At 36.9% G+C, this 21,403-nt stretch overlaps 2 protein-coding genes across 2 annotated transcripts; one reads left to right on the forward strand and one right to left on the reverse strand.

Moving 5' to 3' along the window:
- Window positions 1-2,842: 2,842 nt before the first annotated feature.
- LOC126824177 (toll-like receptor 13) lies at window positions 2,843-5,574 on the reverse strand (the record flags this gene model as incomplete). Its single annotated transcript, XM_050553361.2, has 1 exon — window positions 2,843-5,574. A coding segment is annotated over one exon (1,839 nt), but the record flags the coding sequence as incomplete, so codon positions are not given.
- An 11,598-nt stretch (window positions 5,575-17,172) lies between these two features.
- Window positions 17,173-20,743, forward strand: LOC126824178 (sodium-dependent glucose transporter 1-like; the record flags this gene model as incomplete). Its single annotated transcript, XM_050553362.2, has 2 exons — window positions 17,173-18,189; window positions 20,687-20,743. Coding segments are annotated over 2 exons (1,074 nt in total), but the record flags the coding sequence as incomplete, so codon positions are not given.
- Between the last annotated feature and the right edge of the window lie 660 nt (window positions 20,744-21,403).

Genomic DNA, 21,403 nt, shown 5'->3' on the forward strand with positions numbered 1-21,403 from the left:
CACTATGGATCAATGTTCAGCAGTAGTATACTTAATCTTATTGAGGTTTTACGTTATCTATCATTAGAGACATTTGACAAGCGTAAATTCCTGGTCCGTATCGCGTATCGATTTTGCGTGTGACGTCATCAATGAGTGTGTATTTCTCATATGTGATACAGCACACGGATACGGCAGCACGTTTCGAACAGTTTTCATACGGAAAAGGTTGTCTTTTTATCGTATGTTTTGCTACTTTTAGACACTGAATTGTTTCACATAGCGTTTTTATGAATCTGTGTGTATCCTGTCTGCATGCTTGTGCTAAATGTAGGGAGGTGGGGCCTTGTAAATCGGTAAAAGGGGTATATATTTTCTGAAATGATATATTAGTGAAACCAAAAATTGCTGTCGAGTCGAGGTCCGAGATTTTTAATAAGATTCGACACAATTTGTTTTTTAAATTTAAATAGCTCAGCAACTGTCAAGCGACTTTACTCCCTTCAGGAATTTGTAGGCTAGGCATTTGACTGGTGCTGGTGTTGATCTTGATAAATAACTGCCACCATGCTGTAATTGAACTAAGCTCAGCTCAGCTACTCATACGTACGCGGCACGAATATCTACTAAAACTCTACATTTACATTGACGCAACGTATCCCGTGAAGATCCGGATACGTGATACGGATGGGAAAAAAATTACGCTTGGCAAAAGTCTCTATTAACTGGTCTAAGGTAACTGATCCTTACCAACACCTTACATTCCTCGGCATCGACATTGACTCAAATGCTATGTCGCTATGCTTACCTTCGGAAAAATTAGAATCTTTAAAGTACAAAATTGAGTCGGGTTTAACTAAAAAGCGCTTATCGAAGAAACAATTGCAGTCGCTGTCTGGCATTGTAAATTGGGCATCAGGCGTGGTTCGTCGCGGGAGTGTATTCATCCGACGAATTTTGATTCGCATTAATAGTATTAAACCAAGATATATTACTGGATTTACACTGGTGGAAACACTGTTGGATTTGCGTTTTTCTGTTCTGTAGCACGGACCAGACAATACTAGACGATCATGGGCTGTTCTAAAATACGTAGTAAGAAACGATCCATGGGTTATACGCCCGCTCTCCACGTCTGACAAAAGACCCATGGTGCTATATATTTGATTTGGTTTTCGTGACCAGAATCAACCTTCAAGGGAATCTAGATGAAAACTTATTTGATTTGTTTGCAGTGCCTCAGGATCGAGTCCCCTGGAAGAATTTGTCTAGAAGAAAATCCAGGGAAGAAAATAAATTTGGTGGAAGAGAAATCTGGTGGAAAAATTGGTGGAAATATTCTCAATTGTGTAAATGTATTTTCCGATAAATTGAAAAACAGACCAGATCATGCTCAGTAACATTTAAATTATAAAATAAGGGTTATAACTTTAGGATACATAATGAAGTGGGACAAGTAGGTTAAATATTTATGTAATATGATTACCTTTAGGAATGTCAAATTAGAGTTATCTAATTTTAAAGTGAGCCTATAGTTAGTAGGTTACCAAATTTTAGGTATATCAGGAATACCAATAATATGGAATAGGGAATAAAATAAAGAATTAATGGTGTCTCCGGATCAGAGTGGAAGGACGGCAGAGTTAAGGATAAAGTTGGGGTGTTTCTACTTTGATTCGTTAAAATTCGTGTTTGTATCGTTCATTTAGCTAAGTAGAGCTAATATGACTTTGAGACTCTAGTCCAAGTCCAAATCATGGTGATGGCCAGGTAAGGCGAAAATAGACGGATGTTATACTGTACATATAAATGTACATGATTTAAGGGTGTTGTAATAGAAGACATACCGTTACGAAAGAAGATCTAGCATACAGGCATGTTGACTTAGAGGACGTTGGTCAAGATGAGTTGTGTTTTTGTTAATGTTATCGATCGCTTTCAGTCCTTATAAAGGTATAGGAAATACATATTAATATAATCAGCACATTTATTCTTGTGTAAATGCTATCATACGAGAAGGAACGTCCTCCCGAGTTTGATTTTGTTCTTAATTATGTATCGTCTAGTTTGTATTCACTTATTCAAACCCAACTTCAAAATTTCAGGTACATCTCAAATCTGTACATAATTTGATCAGCTATTGCATATTAGTTTGTCATTCAGATTGATTCTGTCATTGATTGTCATTCTGTCATTATTTATTTAATACTCTAATTATTCCATGAAACTTTTCGTCAATAAATATACTTCCGAACATTATTTCTTAAACGGGACATCAAATATAAATTTAGAAAGGCACATTCACATATAAATAGACATATATGCCTATGGGTATACAGCCAATATAAATAGATTGGTCTAATATATCTACAAAAACTTAAATACATTTAACCTGGACTGTACACATTAACCACACGATTTAAACGAATAGTCCCGAATGGTATTGGTGGTTCACTCTTTTCGGAAAAGGGTAGGGTTAAAACACCATTACACTAAAGGTAATAAAATTACCAAAAATGTGTTAAAAAAAAATAAGCGTAACAGAATGGTAACAGTTTAGAAATATTTCAGACAAAGAACGAATAGTAATAATTATAAAAAGGTGAAACATATACACTTTATATATATATGAATCAGCGAAACATACTACAGATTTTGTTAATACAATAAAATATAAATGAATTACAAATATATATATAAGATACATAAATCATTCAGTAAATAGATATGAATAGGGTTATCTACCCTTATAAAAACGAACGCGAAACAAAGGCCGTTTAATGTAGACTCATGCTACAATAAAGGCCAGGGAAGATAATTTGAAATCGTGGAAACCCTTTGGTAATCCAGGGTATAGTGGGCAAACCGAGGATTCCCTGGAGACGGATATCCCAGTAAGAACAACTGACCCACGTTTGCCTGGCTGACTCGACAGGATGGCAATGGATTTGAGTTTTCTTTCCCAGGTCATGCAAAATTATAAAGTATACGCGCCTTAAGTAAACAAAGTATGCATTGTCAACAACATAAATTCACGATTATTTAACAGATGGGCACAATTTGATTTATGATAAAGTTGACACACAAAACGTACATGTTAGTTACCTTAAATGTGTCGTAGAATATGCATATAAATTATAATCGCATGCTTTATATTCAAATTCAGCTATTTAAGTAAAGAGAGCTAATAATACTCAATAATATGGCCACAGATCACCAATGAATTCCCCATTGACTTTAATGTTAATTCTTGTCTCTTAGACCGGCTCTAACTTTTCCCAAATTTTCGTTGGGTAGAACGCTTTCTACCACAGATTGCTCAAAAGCACGTATGAGGTTCATCATGAAAAACTCGAGATACACAAACTGGAAGTAGAGACGTGCAATTTTCCGCCCTACATTTCTACCTATCCAACCACTTAACTCCTGTATCCTCAAAATCATGAATATTCACCAAACCTCGCAGAAAATGTATATTCAAACCCCTTTCTTCAATTCTACACCAAAAAATCAACAAAGATCGCAATGCAAAAGGGGGGGGGGGCTAAAACTAGCTTTAACACTTGTTTCGTGGGTGACGGTGTAGAAATAATAATTGGTAAGCTGGATCCATTTCTGTACTCGAACGGAACGTGAGGAATGGATACAGTCACAGATTGTGTGTGTGTGTGTGTGTGCGGGGGGGGGGGTCTTGTGGCGATTGAACCACGGACCATGAAACGACTGTGATAAACAGATTCATGTTGTTTAATTTTATTATAATTCATATTGACGTTTCAGCGATGTGTTTACCATTTTCCAAAATATATCTTTGTTGTCATTAACTTGCCATTTGATATAAGTAGTAGTTTTCAATAGAGCGTTCAGTGATTTACTCATATTAACTGCCGCTATATCCTCTAATAATACTACTACTATAGACTCTATACTCCTATCTATAACCAATTTCTGAGCTAAACTCATTTCAAATTGACACCATTTACTTTTAGCAAAATCATTGGACAAAACAACAAGAACTTTACGACTGTTCTCCATGTGTTGTACAATATTATCAATGATCAGTTGTCCACCAAGAAAATCTCTTTCGTGGATACATAACTTAATGTTTTCACCTTCTTCCACGATAGGTAGAAGATCATGTAAAACCCAGTCTCCATCTTCTACACAGTAAGCAACAAAGGCGTCATGAACAAAGTGTTTCTCCGCAATATCCAACAGCTGTTTAGGTCTGTGTCTCCACATATAAATATGATATTTAATATGCCAGATATATTTGTTGATAACAGATGTGATCAAAATAATACAGATAAAAACACACGTTACTGTTGTCACAGAGATAAACGCTCCAGTGTTATTCAGACAAATTCTCTCCGTAATATTTAGACATATATAGCCGTTTGGATAATGCCAAAACTTCTGTGGTTCGCTATGAATCCATTGAATTAACCAAACCAATTCACACTTACATACAAACGGGTTATCATTTAAAGCTATTGTTTTCAATCTTGTCCTCAACACCTCGGGCAACATTTTACTTGTAACGGTCTGAATTAAATTATATCCTGCATTTAAGTCCGTCAACTTTTTGTTTCTTTCAAAGAAATTATTTGGCCAGGATTTAATCAGATTTATGCCAACATGTAAATACGTGAGATTATGATAATGTCTGATGACAGTAGGTATTTTCTGTAATTTACATTCCGGCAGCAATAATTCTTCAAGAGATTTCAGAGGGGCTAAAATTTTACTTAGTTTATCCTCCATTTTAATGAAACTATTTTTAGCCAGATCTAGTTTTACTAACCGATCCAATCCACAAAATGCACGTTCATGCAGACGTTTAGTAGTCAATTTGTTACTTGATAGACTTAGAGTTAGAAGATTGCTGTTGTTGAACGCACATTCCTCTATATAAAATGTTCTACTCTGTTCGGAGATAGACAGCGAGCTAAGAGACTTGAAAGAATGAAAATAATCTGTTTTTAATGAGTCAATGTAGTTTAAACTCACATCCAGGTGATTTAGCTTTTCCAAGCAGTTTAAATATTCCGGATCGAAATGACCAATCTTGTTGCTTCCTAGAAGCAATGTTGTTAACTCTGAGAAGGAGTTTCGACGAAGACAAAAGTTTGGTAAAGCAGCCAAACTATTTCCAGAAAGGGAGAGGAACTTTAGCTTTTCCAAGCAGTTTAGATATTTCGGGACGAAATAACCAATCCTGTTGCTTTCGAGATTCAATGTTGTTAACTCTTGGAAGGAGTTGCGACGAAGACAAAAGTTTGGTAAAGCAACTAAACTATTTCTAGAAATAGCGAGGTTTTGTAGCTTTTCCAAGCAGTTTAAATATTCCGGAACTAAATTACTAATCTTGTTACGTTGTAGTTGCAATGTTGTTAACTCTGGAAAGGAGTTTCGACGAAGACAAAAGTTTGGTAAAGCAGACAAATTATTATTGGATATACAGAGGTAATGCAGGTAGTGGCTAACACCCAGGATGACGGTAGATATTTTGTTATTCGAAACGTCCAATTGTTGCAATTTTTCTATAGAGTTAAATGATGTCATATTAAGTAGCTTGATACTATTCTGAGATAAATCCAATGTTATCCTTTCCGGGGATTTAAAGTTAACAAAAACATTATGTGGAATATCTTCTAAGCGATTTCTTTTGAGACATATCTTGAAAAGTTCGCTATTTCTTTGGAAACTAGAGAATAAGTTCCTCAACGAATCTGAAGTGAGTAGATTATCAGCTATATCCAATATGCGAACCTGCGATAGATTTTGAAACACATTTTCGTCAATATTCTGAATTTCATTATGGCGTAGATCAAGGATTGATATGTTTGTGTTGGTAATGTTTAAAACTGTAGTTGGACCTAGCTGGGGTAAATGGTTATATCTAAAGTAGACTGATTTGGTGTTACTGGGAAATTTTGGAATATAGGTAAGGTTTGTATTATAACAGTGAACAATCTGGTGTGCACACCTGCATAATCCGGTTGAACACGCATCCTGACCTGCCACAGATGGCAAACAAAGAGCAAGGATAACAGCCAACATCTTACATGGATCTACCATTAAAACAATTTCCTGAAAAGAAATATATTTTGTTTTAGACGGTTGAAATAAAATGGGCTTTAACGCAATGGCGTGACGTTAACTTGTGGTTCGTTTGTTGTTCGTTATTGACCTGATATCGGGAGTGTTTTGTATGAGCCTAATCGGTTTATAACACGTCAACGTCTTGAGAAAAAGATTCTAACAAACTGTCTTTCCACCTGCCTAAATAACTAGTTGTTTTATATAGAATAGTAACGAACAACGAGCTAGTGTGTTGTTCGTTATTCGAGTTATTGTCAAGCTTGTGAACATGATAGAAATCAAATTCTTTGAAGGACCGGACCCCCCTTATCAAATATGATCAACATCCATGCTGTCTTTCGGATAAGCTGCGTTTTGGAAACTTTTATTTGTTTTGTCATTCCGAGTGAAATCTGTGAAGTTTTGCGGGTTAGTTTGCGTGTAGGTGATGTGGTCCTCCTACATTTACTATTAGGAGACGCTTTTAGCCAATGGCTAATTTAAAGGGCATTATGTAAGATTTAGATACAGAGATTACAGTTAATGACAAATGAATATATTGAATATTGCAGTCCAATAACGTAATTCTGAGCCGAGTTATTGTGACAAAGTGCTCCATAACTCGTATCATATTAAGATTATATTTTGTAAAGTATTTATTTAAATGCATAGAACCAATTTGAACTCCACATGTGCGAACCCATTGAACCCCATACGGTATAGATCTACGATATAAGATATACTGTCCACTACACGTCAAATACATATATACACGTTTTTAATTACGTACATAATAATTGTAGTGACAATGTTCTTGATTATATAGAATTTGCATAGTTAGCTATACGAGGGAATACACGACCCTGTGCTTCCTATAGTTAGAAGAGACGCAGATGAGAGACGAGCGGGGAGCGAAGAGAAACATTGACCGGCGAATGGGCTCATCCGATTTCAGCCACTGCCGAGGCAGAAGGGCGGAATGGTTGAAATATAGTCATATACTATATTAATGTACCGTGTTGACGTCATTATTTATGTCCCTGGTGTAGTTTAGTTTCTGTTTAATATTATGTTCCTGTTGTATTTACTAAACTGATATCTGTTATCACTAAAATAGTGAAACATTATTCGCGTTAGAATAACAGCTCGACTGTCATTGCTACACAAATTGTTACAAGTCTCAATTATCCATTTTTAAATTTGTTGAAAATCTGAAATATTCTATAGCATCAAGAGTTGGTTATGGTCTTGGCCAGTTAATAAACGATTGGCATTGCTACATACAGTTGTTACGGTAATACACAAAGTCTCGAATATCCATTTTATATTGAATTATTAACCGTCATTGGTATTTAGATCTGTTGAAAATCTGGAATATCCAATGGCATCCAGAGTTGATTATGGTCTTGTTCAGTAAATAAATGTCTATATGATTTATATAATGTTTAAGGGATAGAGAAAGGCCTGCAATAGACAGATTTAGCTTTTGAATAATACACCTTTAACTGTTTGCCAACTAAATAATGAAAAGGGGTAAAACGTCTCGTCAGTATTTTATAATTAAATGAAATGAAATGAGGTTTAACGTCCTACGGTTCAGCTTCGACAGGTTTCATTTGAGAAATGAAATGAAATGGGGTTTAACGTCCAACTCTTCAGATCCGACAGGGTTCATTTGAGAAATTAAATGAAATGTGGTTTGATGTCCAACTGTTCAGCTCCGACAGGGTTCATTTGAGAATTGAAACGAAATGAGAGTGGGGGAATTTTATTGTGGCATTACACTTCACCGAACTATATCTGCAAGGGGATATTGTGCGTGCACTGTACCACCATAAGGATTAAACATACTTTCATGACAAGTTAATCCCTGTAACAATGCCAAAAGTTAGTGTCGGTGAGTTAACACAGGGGTATAATTTACAATTGAACCAAGTTGTAGTTTGTTTGCAATGACATTTGTATTATTTACATTGTATAATACTGGTTTTATCTACAGACCTCATATTATGTTACAACAAACAATTTTTTTTATCTCACAAGGAAAAAAGGTCTGTCGTTGAGTCAAGTGAAGTGGTTTCGATTTCCCGCTTGTGGGTGACAAATTTATTGAAACAATATTGTCCTTGTTTGTGGCGAGTTGACGTTAAACCACATTTCTCTCTCAATTCAAAACATGAAATCCAAGGAAATAACCAATTTTACTTTTGCCGAAATGATAATATTTGTCCCATATCTTGCCATATTATGAGATATTTATATATTTCACTTACCTTTCAACATATAACAGGTGCCCGTTCGCTAACACAACCACAACATAACTGAGATGAGTAACCGGAATAGAAGATAAACAGTATTTGTTTTTTTAAAGTACTTTAAAGGTGCAGTGGGCTATGTACGATTTGGATAAATAGCTGACAGTTCTCGCTATAATAATTGTAAAATAGATAATGAAAAAGGACTATAATGAAACTTGAAAATGATTCCAAAGAACACGAGTCCAACGTAGTTATGGATGTTGATTAGACTAGTGTAGTCTGGGTTACCATTGCTATCATTGCTATGGCAATAAGCCCCGATTTCCGAATTTTAATTCAAACATAATGGAGATTGTGTTTCAATTCATTACAATCACATATCCGAAGAACTAGAGAGCTGATTATGGTTTTTTGTCATGTGAATCAATGTCTAAGTATTGTTTAATGGTCGCGAGACATTAAGTAATATATTGTAACAACAAGAGGGCCATGAGGCCCGAGTGTTTTTACAATATATTACTTAATGTCTTAAGGTCGAAACCATTAAACAACTTAAAATACAGACACTTGCACGTGCTTTGCAATGAAATACGTCACTCTGGTTCAATATTTTAACTAGTTACACTTGGCACATTGTCTGTACGATTATTTGAAATAATGGTACGCCATCATTAATGGATGACGTCACATCTGTATTTTAATAATGTATATATACCATTTGAGCCTAAAATAAAGGCCTGCAATAGGTAAACTTAGCTCTTAAATAAAATGGTCTGTAATAAGCAATAAAGTATCTTTAAAGTCATGATGTGTCATTTTAAACAGCACTATAAATCACCTGTAAACTAATGTATTATAAAAGATGAATCTATAATAGGAATGTGGTTCAATTTTGTTTTTGCACGACAATGTAATGATATGCCTGTTATAAAAATGATTGACTCCAAGCTGAAAAATTATCTAGTATTGGTCTTTTGATCTTGTTTTCTTACTTAAATTCTCTATGAACTTTCTCGGCCCACACCGGGATCGGACACCGGGCCATAATGTTAGTGATTCAACTACTCACTAACTAAGTCACCACGTCTCCCGATGAATGTATTTAAAATCTTCCAGGTAAGTTGTTACGCATAATTTATAAACCTTTACAACTAATCGAAACTAGGAAAGTTTAAATTCATCCTTATTGGTGATTCATCACCTGCTGATTTTTCCTGAAAACTTCGCGAATGACCTGCATATTAAAGATGCATTACGTAAGAGTTAAATCGGCCTATTAAAGATCTTTCGTTTGGTCACATGACAAGCCCATAATCAACTCTCTAGATCTCCGGGTGGGAGTGATTCTAAACAGATTGAAAAACAATCGCCATTTAATAATTAATGGATAATCGAAACTAACAGCGCTTTATCTACATCTTTAATCTTTCCTCATGCACTATGTTAGTGCTTATCTTTGTAACAACGAGGGGGGGTGGATGGCCGAATAGTTAGCACGTGCGCGCTGTATCACAAGGCCTGTCTTTGAGTCATCCGGTGTAGTTTCGAATCCCCGGTTCGGTTGTACATGATAATGAGTAGGGTCGCCTGTCCAATCTCGTTGGTTTTCTCCGGGTCCTCCGGTTTCCTCCCACTGCTAAACTCCCTACGCGCAAGCGAATTATGTAAATAAAATTAAACTATATGTTAGTCCCGAAATGACCTAGTTTGTGTCGAGTGGACGTTAAACCCAATTTCTCCCTCTCTTCGTAACAACGAACCTCTGTGATTCAGTACGGTAATAAAACCACCCATATTTAGCTAACGATGGCATCATTTTGGAAATAACATGGGTCGGGTTTTGCGTTTTCTGTTCTGTAGCACGGGTCAGTCGGGAAACAACTCACTAGCCATTCGACATTTTTGAATATTGCATAATTGTGATGGTAATTCAGAAATAAACACCAACTACGTAAAACTACGGGATTTATTTTTGACGCATGGAAATGAATGCATTCGCTTGACACAAAGTAAAATACTAATGAGAATGGGTGTACTAGCTTGATATCCAGTGAAATACTGAGGGAAATGGGTGTACTAGCTTGATGCCACGTCAAATACGGAGGGAAATGAGTGTACTAGCTTGACACCCAGTGAAATACTGGGGGTAATGAGTGTACTAGTTAGACGCCCAGTGAAATACTGGGGGTAATGAGTGTACTAGCTTGACACCCAGTGAAATACTGGGGGTAATGAGTGTACTAGTTAGACACCCTGTGAAATACCGAGGGTAATGAGTGTACTAGTTAGACACCCAGTGAAATACTGGGGGTAATGAGTGTACTAGTTAGACACCCTGTGAAATACCGAGGGTAATGAGTCTACTAGTTAGACACCCTGTGAAATACCGAGGGTAATGAGTGTACTAGTTAGACACCCAGTGAAATACTGGGGGTAATGAGTGTACTAGTTAGACACCCTGTGAAATACTGAAGGAAGTGAATGTACTAGTTAGACACCCTGTGAAATACCGAGGGAAGTGAATGTGCTGGCCTGACGCCTATGAATACAGAGGAAAATGGGTGGACCGTGTTGCATTCTCAAATTGGGGGGGGGGGGCTCTTATTGCATATGTAAATAATAGATTTAATACATAAATCCTACTGTGCTGCTCCGACTGGACTAAATGAAGACGGTTTCTATCATTCAGACAAATATTCTCGGTTTTTCGTTCCATCCAAACGACTAGATCTCCGTCATGCACCACTGACAAGGGGATACCATGTCGGATAATCACGATGAACTTTCTCGGCCAACACCTAGATCGAAACCTCGACCTCCGGACTAGCAAGCTAGCGTCTTACTCACTTAGCTACAGTAAGATCAAGGGGCTCTAAATACATTTTTAAAAAAACGAGATAAATGTCGTCTTGATTGTTAAAACTATTTAGTCAGGCAACTTAATAAGTTGACGTGGACGTTCCGATTACCCCAGCTTTCCAATTTTTCATAAGCACCACTTTCTCCAAGACTTGCGCTATGTAAAAGCAGCTTAGAAAGTTGACGTAGACGTTCCGATTACCCTAGCTTTCTTATTTTTAATAAGCAACAATTTCTCCAAGACTTCCGTTATGTAAAAACCTATTCCTACTATCTACAAATATTTCAGCTTCTAAACTAATTAGGCTCACAATCTTGGTGTTGAAATCTACAATGAATACAATAATATAAAAGGCACCACTTTACAATATATACTCTTCATAAAAAGTAGGGGATATTCAAAAACAATCCAAAACTGCGGAAATGCACTGCTGTTTTTATTAGAGGTAACCAGTGTATGATAATAACAGACCAATTGCCTAGACACGAACATAAACAGTTCATATGGGCGGCTTGTCTGACCCATTTCACTCACAAAGAGATAAACTGTCAAAAGTGAAAATGGACGTTTTTGTCTGAATAATGAATACTTGCTCCACCAATACTCAGACATTCAGCAATTCGTCATGGCATGCCCCTAAAGCCCCCGTCAGACCGGGGTGGCGTCCTTACTGCGCTGCTGCGATCGTACAGCGACTAGAAAATGCACAGTGTCGCCGGCAAACGTAAACACAACGCGCGAAGATGTCCAAAAAAATTTACAAACTTCAAAAAAATCGCGTTCTTTACCCCGTCAGACCGGGGTGGCGCCTTTACTGCGCTGCTACGGCGACGGCACATGGCCTCAGAGCGCGTCAAGATCGCCATAAGCGTGGTAAAAGCGTGGTGGAAACGCCAGATATCGCGCTGTGGTCCCGATGGTCGCAAATGATCGCCGAGTCACGGCGTTTGTTTTGAGCATGTTCAAAACAAACTCCAAGGTTTTGCGATCTGCCCTGGAACATGTGAAACCTTTTTTCTTTTTCAAGTTTGTAAAATTTTGGGACATTTTCGTACATTGTGTTCACATTTGCCGGCGACCTTGTGCATTTTCTACTCGCCGTACGGTCTTTGCAGCGCAGTAAGGACGCCACTCCGGTGTGGCGGGGCATTACAACTTTCCAGGTTAGATCGCAGAGCCTTGGCGTTTGTTTTGAACATGATGTTTTGAACATGCATGTTTTGAACATGCGGTAAGGACGGCCAGCCCTCGATAAACTACTAGAAGGTTTTATTACTCAACAAATACCTTCTCGAAATATGTAATAAATTCTAATCGGGTGGGGGTTCGCAGGACCTGTGTACGAATGTATCGATCTTGGGCTTGTGTAGTGCATGTAGACGTCCATCGTGCTGAAGACATCCTATTGCAAATTAAACGTAACACACTAAAGCAAAGATACGCTAAATCTTATGCAAGAACCGATAAGAAAGCAAACATGGATAGGATAAACCAGCACGCGGCAGTTTTCATCAACCTTTCCTTGAAGTGTCCAATTTGACAATGAACCCCTCCCACGTGTATGGCGCTATTGCGTGTCGTACGTAAAGCTTAGTGGTTCTGTTGGGGCGATAAGTTCTTCTGTGAATATACTCTCAAAGCTTGTCAAGTGTCCATGACTATTTATCATATCACAACCTCCATAGGTATTTGCATTTCAATATCCCCTACTTTTTTTGAAGAGTATGTCTGGTTTCTCTATCTCGTACGTCGAATGACGAATAAATAGTTTAAAGCCAATGATGTTATCTTTATAATACATAAATAAATACCACTATTGTTTGTATTGCATCCATTTAGGTAATACAAATTTGAATGTGTAAACAGGCGAAACGTAGATAAGCAACTCTCCTAGTGTATTTTCAGTGTATTACATCATAAGATAATTACAATAATAAGATGAATTTATGCCAGTACACAGACAGACTATAATATAGATGAATGTTATGCCTATATATTAAACTATCTTGGTCGACATTAGTCTCAACTGTTGTTTTATTAGTTAGACATGGAATCAAATCATACTGTAGCAATGGATAATCTGGCCTTTGATCCCGAACGTAAAAATGGAGAACAAGGTAAGAAATATACAAGCGGAATGAACAATGTCTTGATGTAAGCTTTAGTCATAATGGAAGTAACGTGATTAAGAAATGCTATTTTAGAAAAGTATATTTGCTTTGTCCGTTAAACATACAACACTCCTAATCTTTTTATTATAAAACTTATTGTTATCAATCCTAATTCGTTGTCACATGTTTGTTTATAACAATTCATGAATGGTGGGATTTATTTCGGTGGGGAGGGGGCGTAACTCTTTCTTGACTTTAGCTAAAAGAACTGTTTCATTGCCTATGCGTAACAGAGAGTTTCTTTTTTTTATGCGGTTGCTTATCCATTAAAATTTCGTCAAATGTGGACATATGGCCCAGACCCTCCGTACGTTGAAAATAATGAGTTCTGAGTGTTCGAGACTACAAGAGTATCTTCTCAATAACAAGAGAATGATTCTGTCGTTTTGTTAACTTCTTGATGTAAATATATTGAAACTGCCCGGGATTACGAACAATTCATTTAACATTGAATTACAGAAAACATTATCTATGCCGTGTGGCCTCGTGGTCCTAAATTTTCTTCTTCTTTAGTAAAAATCTTTGACAAAAAATCACAGTACAATAAGCGATCCTTTTCTTTCAAATAGTTCGATTGAAATATTGTATTAAAGGAAGGGTTTGTACGCGTATTTTTGTCTCCTAACACGGTACAATGGCTAAACTTGAAATATCCGCAACCCAAGCTTCAGTTGAAATTTGCACCATTATCAAAGTTGTAAAAGTCAATTGTATAAACAAATATATGCTCTTTGCCCCCCCCCCCCCAAATTGTCGTCCAACTGCCCAGCGTGCCCAAGTGTCCAGAGGGCCCAGATTGCTTGTTCGTCCATGCCTGGGAAAGGTTACCCCTCGTGCCAGTCTGTCCGGATATCCACTGTCCGAATTACACATCTTTTGACCACTACTTCAATGTATTTCGTGGCAAATTGAAGTAAACAATCTCGGACACGTATACCAGAAGAGGAGAGGGGTTTATTTTGGTTGATTTGTTACTTTGATTCCGATTCGGTAATTAAGAGCCCGGCGATACTAAAATCCGTAGCTTGCATTTATCTTTACTTAGGTATTTTCTACACTACTAAGTCCGAGTCGGTATTGGAAACTAATACTATGGCATCACCTATCAGTGTTGGTAAAGCGACAGCTCAAGCTGCACAAGCTGAATCTAAAACGAAGTCTTTCATACAGAAACTTAGACAGACGTCATACAGATCCAAATTTATTCAGAGTCTTTCACTTTCTTTTGCGTTCTGGTGTTTAGTAAGTACTATTAATCTTTATTTGATATGGACTTATAAATGTCAGTAAAGTGCCCCTCACTGGTCTGACGCGTACTGATGCGATGGGTAACGATCGTAGCAGAGCAAAACCCAATAAGATTTATCTAATGCCTTAAGCACCATACGGGGTCAAATCGCGGCAACCATTTTTCTTTTCTTGTGGACACCGGACGCAAATGTTCAGGACACCAATGAGACTTGTCACTGGAATCAACTGTTCATGACCATAACTTGACTCAAATGTTACTGGAATCAACTGTTTATGACACCAACATGACTTGCCAACAGAATGAAACGTTTATGACCACAATTTGACTTGTTACTGGAATCAACTGTTCTTGACATCATGAGAAAATGAAATCATATCTTACAAGTAAGAAGCCCTTCCTTGGTGCATGCCGTTGTTCGTCTCTTCTCTTCTTGTTGACGTTCCCCATTGATGCTTGAGTAACTTGAGTAAGCTCTAGCCATAGTAGTCTATATGCGTCTCTGACCATAGTAGTATTTGCGACTCTAGCTATAGTAGTATATGTTAACTCAGTGATTTTGAGTAGTAGGTGCTGTCACTGCATGGGTTGTCCTTGGCAGTCACGTGTGATTATTGACCGGAAGTCATTTTAATTTTTTTGTATCCACGATATAATATCCCGCCACCGTTTCCATCTTTCAGATTATTTTTAAATTGATACGACACATCATGGTGGTGAAAGGACGAACCTTATAAGATGCCTTGTGAACATACTAGAAAATAAAGTTTTTAACCCGATCGATATTCAGCGTCCATTAGCATTACGGAATATCGATAAAAGCATTCATTTTCATGTTACGCTAAACATGTTAGAACAAATATAAAGGAACATAGAAATATACATAGGATGACAAAGATTTCCTAATCTTTCTACCCCATTTCATTTTTTAGGTCTAATTTGACTTTATTAGGTTGAATATCAATTATTGCCACCAAGTATTTTAGTTGCATATACTAGAATCTACAGTTTATGCTTATACTAGGATCTACAGATTATGCTTATATTAGGATCTACAGCTTATGCTTATACTAAGATTTACAGCTTATGCTTATACTAGGATCTACAGTTTATGCTTATACTAGGATTTACAGCTCATGCTTATACTAGGATCTACAGTTTATGCTTATACTAGGATTTACAGCTTATACTGTTATCTACAACATATGCTTCTACAGCTTATGCTTATACTAGGATTTACAGCTTATGCGTATACTAGGATCTGCAACTAATACTAGGATCTACAGTTTATGCGCGTACTAAGATCTACAGCTTGCTTATGCTAGGATCTACAGTTTATTCTTATACTAGGATCTAAAGTGTATACTTACCACGCCACTAATCCATACAACACACTCAATTCATTAGTTTATTAAACCGACATCAAAGAAGTTTAAATACTTTATTTGTTCTTAACAAATCTCTCTTTAACTTTTTATTTTGTCTAGCACACTTCTATATTCGTATAGCCCATACTGTTTCTTTTGGTTTAGGGTATTCAAATTGGTCAGAGGGGTCCATCATTCTTGGATATCCAACTCATCACTAATACTAATGTGGAGAAAGCTTCCACGTTTTTTACTGCTGCTTCTGTAGGCTATCTGTGTGGTTCCTTACTAGGTGGCGTGCTGTATGACAGATTTAACAAGACGCTTCTACTGTGTTTGATTTTAGTATTCATGGCTGTCACGGTCGCCGCACTACCACTGTGTTCATCATATGGTCTGATGATGGTGATCTTCTGGGCTAATTCGTGTTTTATGAGCGGATTGGATACAGGTAGGAAGCAGGTAGATTAATCAGATACAGGAATAATAATTGATGTTCGTCAAACTGTTTTTAAATCGATGGAATTGGATTTATTAAATTTCATATTTATCGCCCGAACTGCTACACCTATCATTTTGCACTAAGAAATGGCCTCATTAATAAATTTGGTAGCTTACGCCCGACAAATAGTAAAAATATGTTGTATTAATAAAACAATAATACATATTTTGGTCGATATGTCTATCCATACAAGAAAGGTTAAAACACCGTTCGTTCTTTGTTCTCCTGGGGTAAACGCGACGAGATCAGAAGAATCAGTGAGTACATCGGTGACTTCTGGGCGCCATAAAGGCAGAAGCTATCATCGAATTTAACTGTCCTGTTTATGTTCATCATGTCTATTATTGTTTTTATCATAGTAAAATCACGGATTACATGTGTCTCGATCACCTAGGCCTATATAGTCTTTGTCTGGACGGAATAAAAACCGTTGTTTATATGGTAACCGAATGCCTGGCGGATGAATTGGGTTTACAGTTCGGGTCATTACTTATGGGATATGTTTTATTTCATCAGTTGACAATGCAGTCTGCATATTTGGAATACAAGATGCAGGTCAACAAATTGTAAGACTCTGAGGACCCGGATCTCCGAATGACCCTTGACATTTTATATTTTGTTCAAACTATTATCGTTGTAGTCGAAGTAGAGACTATATTCTGGAATAGTCGAGGTTAATAATGTTACCACCATCACCGGAATTACATAATCCTGTATTTAATTTGTTTTGCAGCTGGAAACGCTCGACTTATTTCTCTTTGGGGAGAAAAGGAAGGTAGGCCATACATGCAGGCCGCGTCGTTTGCGTTTGCATTTGGTGGAGTGATCTCCCCCTTATTGACAGCACCATTCCTTGCACCTAAACCGGAAGAGATATCAACCAACTCCTCGTCAATAGGTTTTACAGCCGGGACGACCCTACCTTCTACTCTTGTGCTGAATACTGCGCTATTAGAGTATAACATCACCAATGATAACTCAACTCTAGAAAACAATATCACCACCATTGCTGAACCTATTGAAACTAAATTAATCTATGCTTATATAATATCTGGTATTGTAACCTTACTATCCGCCATTCCTTTCATGGTGATATATTGTCGTTACAAGTCACAGAAGATGAAAAGGAATCAGCCAAAGAAGCAGGATGAAGACGGACTACCAAGAGATCTTCCTTGGAAATTTTGTATAATGGCCGTTGTCCTTTTAAATCTGTTCTATTTAACGTATTGTGCTGTAGAGGACACATTTACAGCTTACTTAATGACTTTTGTGGTAATGCAACTGAACTGGAGTAAGGCAAAGGGAACGCAGGTCAATGCCGTATTTTGGGCCTCTTTTGCTGTAGGGCGATTTTCAGGAATTGGTGTCATACGTTGTTTTCGACCGGCTGTATTAATATTTGTATTCCTAGCAAGTTTAATTTTAAGCTTGACTGGCTTTTTACTCTGTTCGCATTATCAAATACACGTAGGAATTTGGATTTTTGCCATTTGTATCGGGCTTTCAATGTCTGTTATATATCCAACCGGGTTTACCTGGGCACAAGAAAACCTCCTCAACGTAAATGGTAAAGTAACATCTATTATATTAATAGGTGCGTCAACCGGCACCATGATCAATCCTATTATTATGGGGCATTTGATGGAAGATTTAACTCCCATATGGTACTGTTATCTATTAGTCGGTGAGAGTATTTTATGTCTTGCAATATTTGTCGTTTTGTTATTCGTGGCTAAATTTGTTTTAGTACACAAACGTATCATCACAACTACCACAATAGAAGTTGGTTCTCCGCATGCAGAATCTATTAACAATTGCACACATTTCATATCAAATAATATATCATCTGAATTGTGAAATATCATATTAAATAATTTTAGTAATTGTAATTGTTTGGTTATGATTTTATAAACCTCAAATTACAGATAAGGAATGTTTATTATTAAATATATTTTGGATCATATGGATCCTTAAGACGTTTTGTTTGTCTTGTTGTGAGTATTAATATTTCCAGCTTTATCTGGGGACGGACTTTTCCTTCCTGCTGAATGGATAATGAAAGGAAATACGTATACGATTTTTACGAGATTTAAACTATTTTTATTATAACTCGAAAACATATTATCAGTCACTTTTAATTACAACGTGTGTAATACAGATTAATTTAAAGCCCGCGTCCACCTCGATGTGATATTGCCAACAGCTGCAGACCCTCGGGTCACCTTAACGGGCAGTGAAAGGAAGGAATTTGAGAGTAATATTTATCTCGTCTATATACATAAAATCAAAGTGTGTATGATGGTGTGTGTGCGTGGGGGTGCGTATGTTTGTATGTTCGCCCATCACGCTTCATCACGGTGCTCCACTCCCACATATCTGGTATCAAATTAATCAGTATGATCCCGTGAATGCTGTAGGTCAAGATCATTTATTAGTTGCAATTAATGGTTAACGGGGAGGTAACTCTGTTTATTATGCTAATTAAGTTTAATAATAGTAACGTATGATATAAGCTAGCAGGTGAGTGTGCAAGCAGATCTTGGGCCCCGGGCAAAGCGGGATATCGTGATAGTATAATCTTAAAATCAGTTCGATATTTAACCGATAACCAGTGTAAATTATATAAAAAAAAAAGGCGTTATGTGATCACATTTCTTAGTAAAAGTAACAAGTCTAGCTGCAGTGCTCTGTACTTTTTTGTAATTTATCTATGAGCTTTATCATTATTTATTTTTGGGGCGTTCTTTGGCTTCCCTTTTCTTATTTTACTAATAAGTTTGCAAGTTGCAGTTTTGATAAATTCAAAAAAGACTGACAATTAGGTGTAAATGAAGTATATAATTAGGTATCATCTTCATACAAATGAAAGCTTATTTTCTGACCATATCATCTAATGGTGACGCATAAAGAGTAAATAAAATCGGACCAAGAACAGAACCTTGAGGAACCACAGATGATAAAGTAGATTCAGACAACACTTAACTAAAATCCTTTATTTACTACCCACAAGATTGCTTTCTAAAGCTAAAGTGCAGAGTCACTAATACCGATTTTAAAATATAGTCTACGAAAAAGAATAGAAGGATCAACCGTGTCGAAAGCTGGACAAGTTACCCGTATTGGGTGGTAAACTATCCCAGGATATAATTAACTCTTGGCGTCTTTCATACGTTGGGGGTCCTCTGTTCCATCCCGATGTTAGCTGGGAAGGTTTATCGGAATTTTTCAGTGCGGTTTTCCATTATCCGTGGTGCAGGACGGGGACGTGGCAATTGACAAATTATAGTCGATCGAATGGAATGAAAACCGAGGTCCTGTGACAGTTGGAATTCAAATTACGAGTAGGCCGCGGTGTCCCATAGCTCACTGTATGGCGTATGTCCATCGTCATTAGCCCAGCCGGAGCAGAACAATAGGGCTTTAAACCCCATTTCATTTTATTTCTGTTCTGAAAGAATTTAGAACAGTATAAAGTCAAAAAGAGTACCATGTATATGGTGATCTCTTGTAATCTCTAAATGATCCATTGCATAATCCGGGTTTATTTATTTATTTATTTTATTTAATAATGTTGATGACCAATTATTAATTGCCAACTCTGTACCCATCAATCTTGTGTCATATTATAGAATAAGTTTATAGTTCCAAGGGGCGGCTCCAGTGTCTAGGTTAAGACTTTATACCTAGTTCTTAATCAACTAGACAAATGTTTGAAATCTGAAGGAAATAAAGGTATGCCTCGTGTTAGACCCGATCTGATCCTACTGTGTAGAGGGGATGTTCAAACCCTCTTATTACAGCTATGGGGATTATTAAATTACAATTACAAGGACGGCGGGAAGGAGATCACCTTGAACGGCGGTCATGGTGATGTTAAAACATACCGATGATGGCTACCAATAGAAAACACATAAAATGAATGGGGGTTAACGTCCTACTATTCTGCTCCGATTGGGCTAATGATGACGGGCAATAACAAAATGATAATTACCTTTTTCTGTGGTGTAGAAGCAAGGGAGAATAGCAAATTTAACGTCATCAAATCTCAAACCAGTTTTCCGTAATTCTTCAGAGTTAAATGGTTCCTGTAACTCACGTGCGTTTCTAAAACATGCAGCAAATGAACATCGTCTGTATTCTTCCTGAAACAAATGAGCACTTCCTGTATTCTTACTGAAACAAATGAGCACCGACTGTATTCTTACTGAAACAGATGTACAACGACTGTATTCTTACTGAAACAGATGTACAACGGCTGTATTCTTACTGAAACAAATGAGCAACGACTGTATTCTGTATTGACCCACCGATGTAACCACCCCAACAGCAAATGCCATGTGATTGACAGCCAGTATGCTTGGATTTAAAGACTGATATTGTAAAACTGGATTAACATTATTAACCTTAGTTATCAGGCCCTTAGAAACGAAACCTTTCCAAATGTCATCCATAATAGCAAATACATCGTGAGGACCCATCATGGCTGGTTTATCTGATGTAGCTTCCGTCTCTCCAATTGTTGAGAAAACTCCCCAACCTCCTGTATCATAGATCTAGTATTGTATGGATTGTCATGAGTTATTACTTCATAATGACAACTAAATATATTTACAGTCACAGTATACCGTAAGAAAAGTTTAAGTTATGACAAAAAAGATCATAAACAATTTATAGACGTGATTATACAAATTCATTATATTCATTATTATTGTTGAAAGATACAAAATGATGGATAAATTATTATACCCTAAAACTAATACCTTGTTTTAATTCATTTGCTCTGTGTTTGAGGAACACCAACCAATCATCGGCTGCTTGTTTTGTAATAGCCTCCCTTTCTTCCTGATTTCCAGGGAAGAATCGATACACATGGTCAGACAGAGGAAGTGGTCTGAAGATATAGACATAGACATATCTTTATAAACTTTAA

This window comes from Patella vulgata, chromosome 6 (assembly GCF_932274485.2).
Source record: "Patella vulgata chromosome 6, xgPatVulg1.2, whole genome shotgun sequence".
Lineage (NCBI taxonomy): Eukaryota > Metazoa > Mollusca > Gastropoda > Patellidae > Patella > Patella vulgata.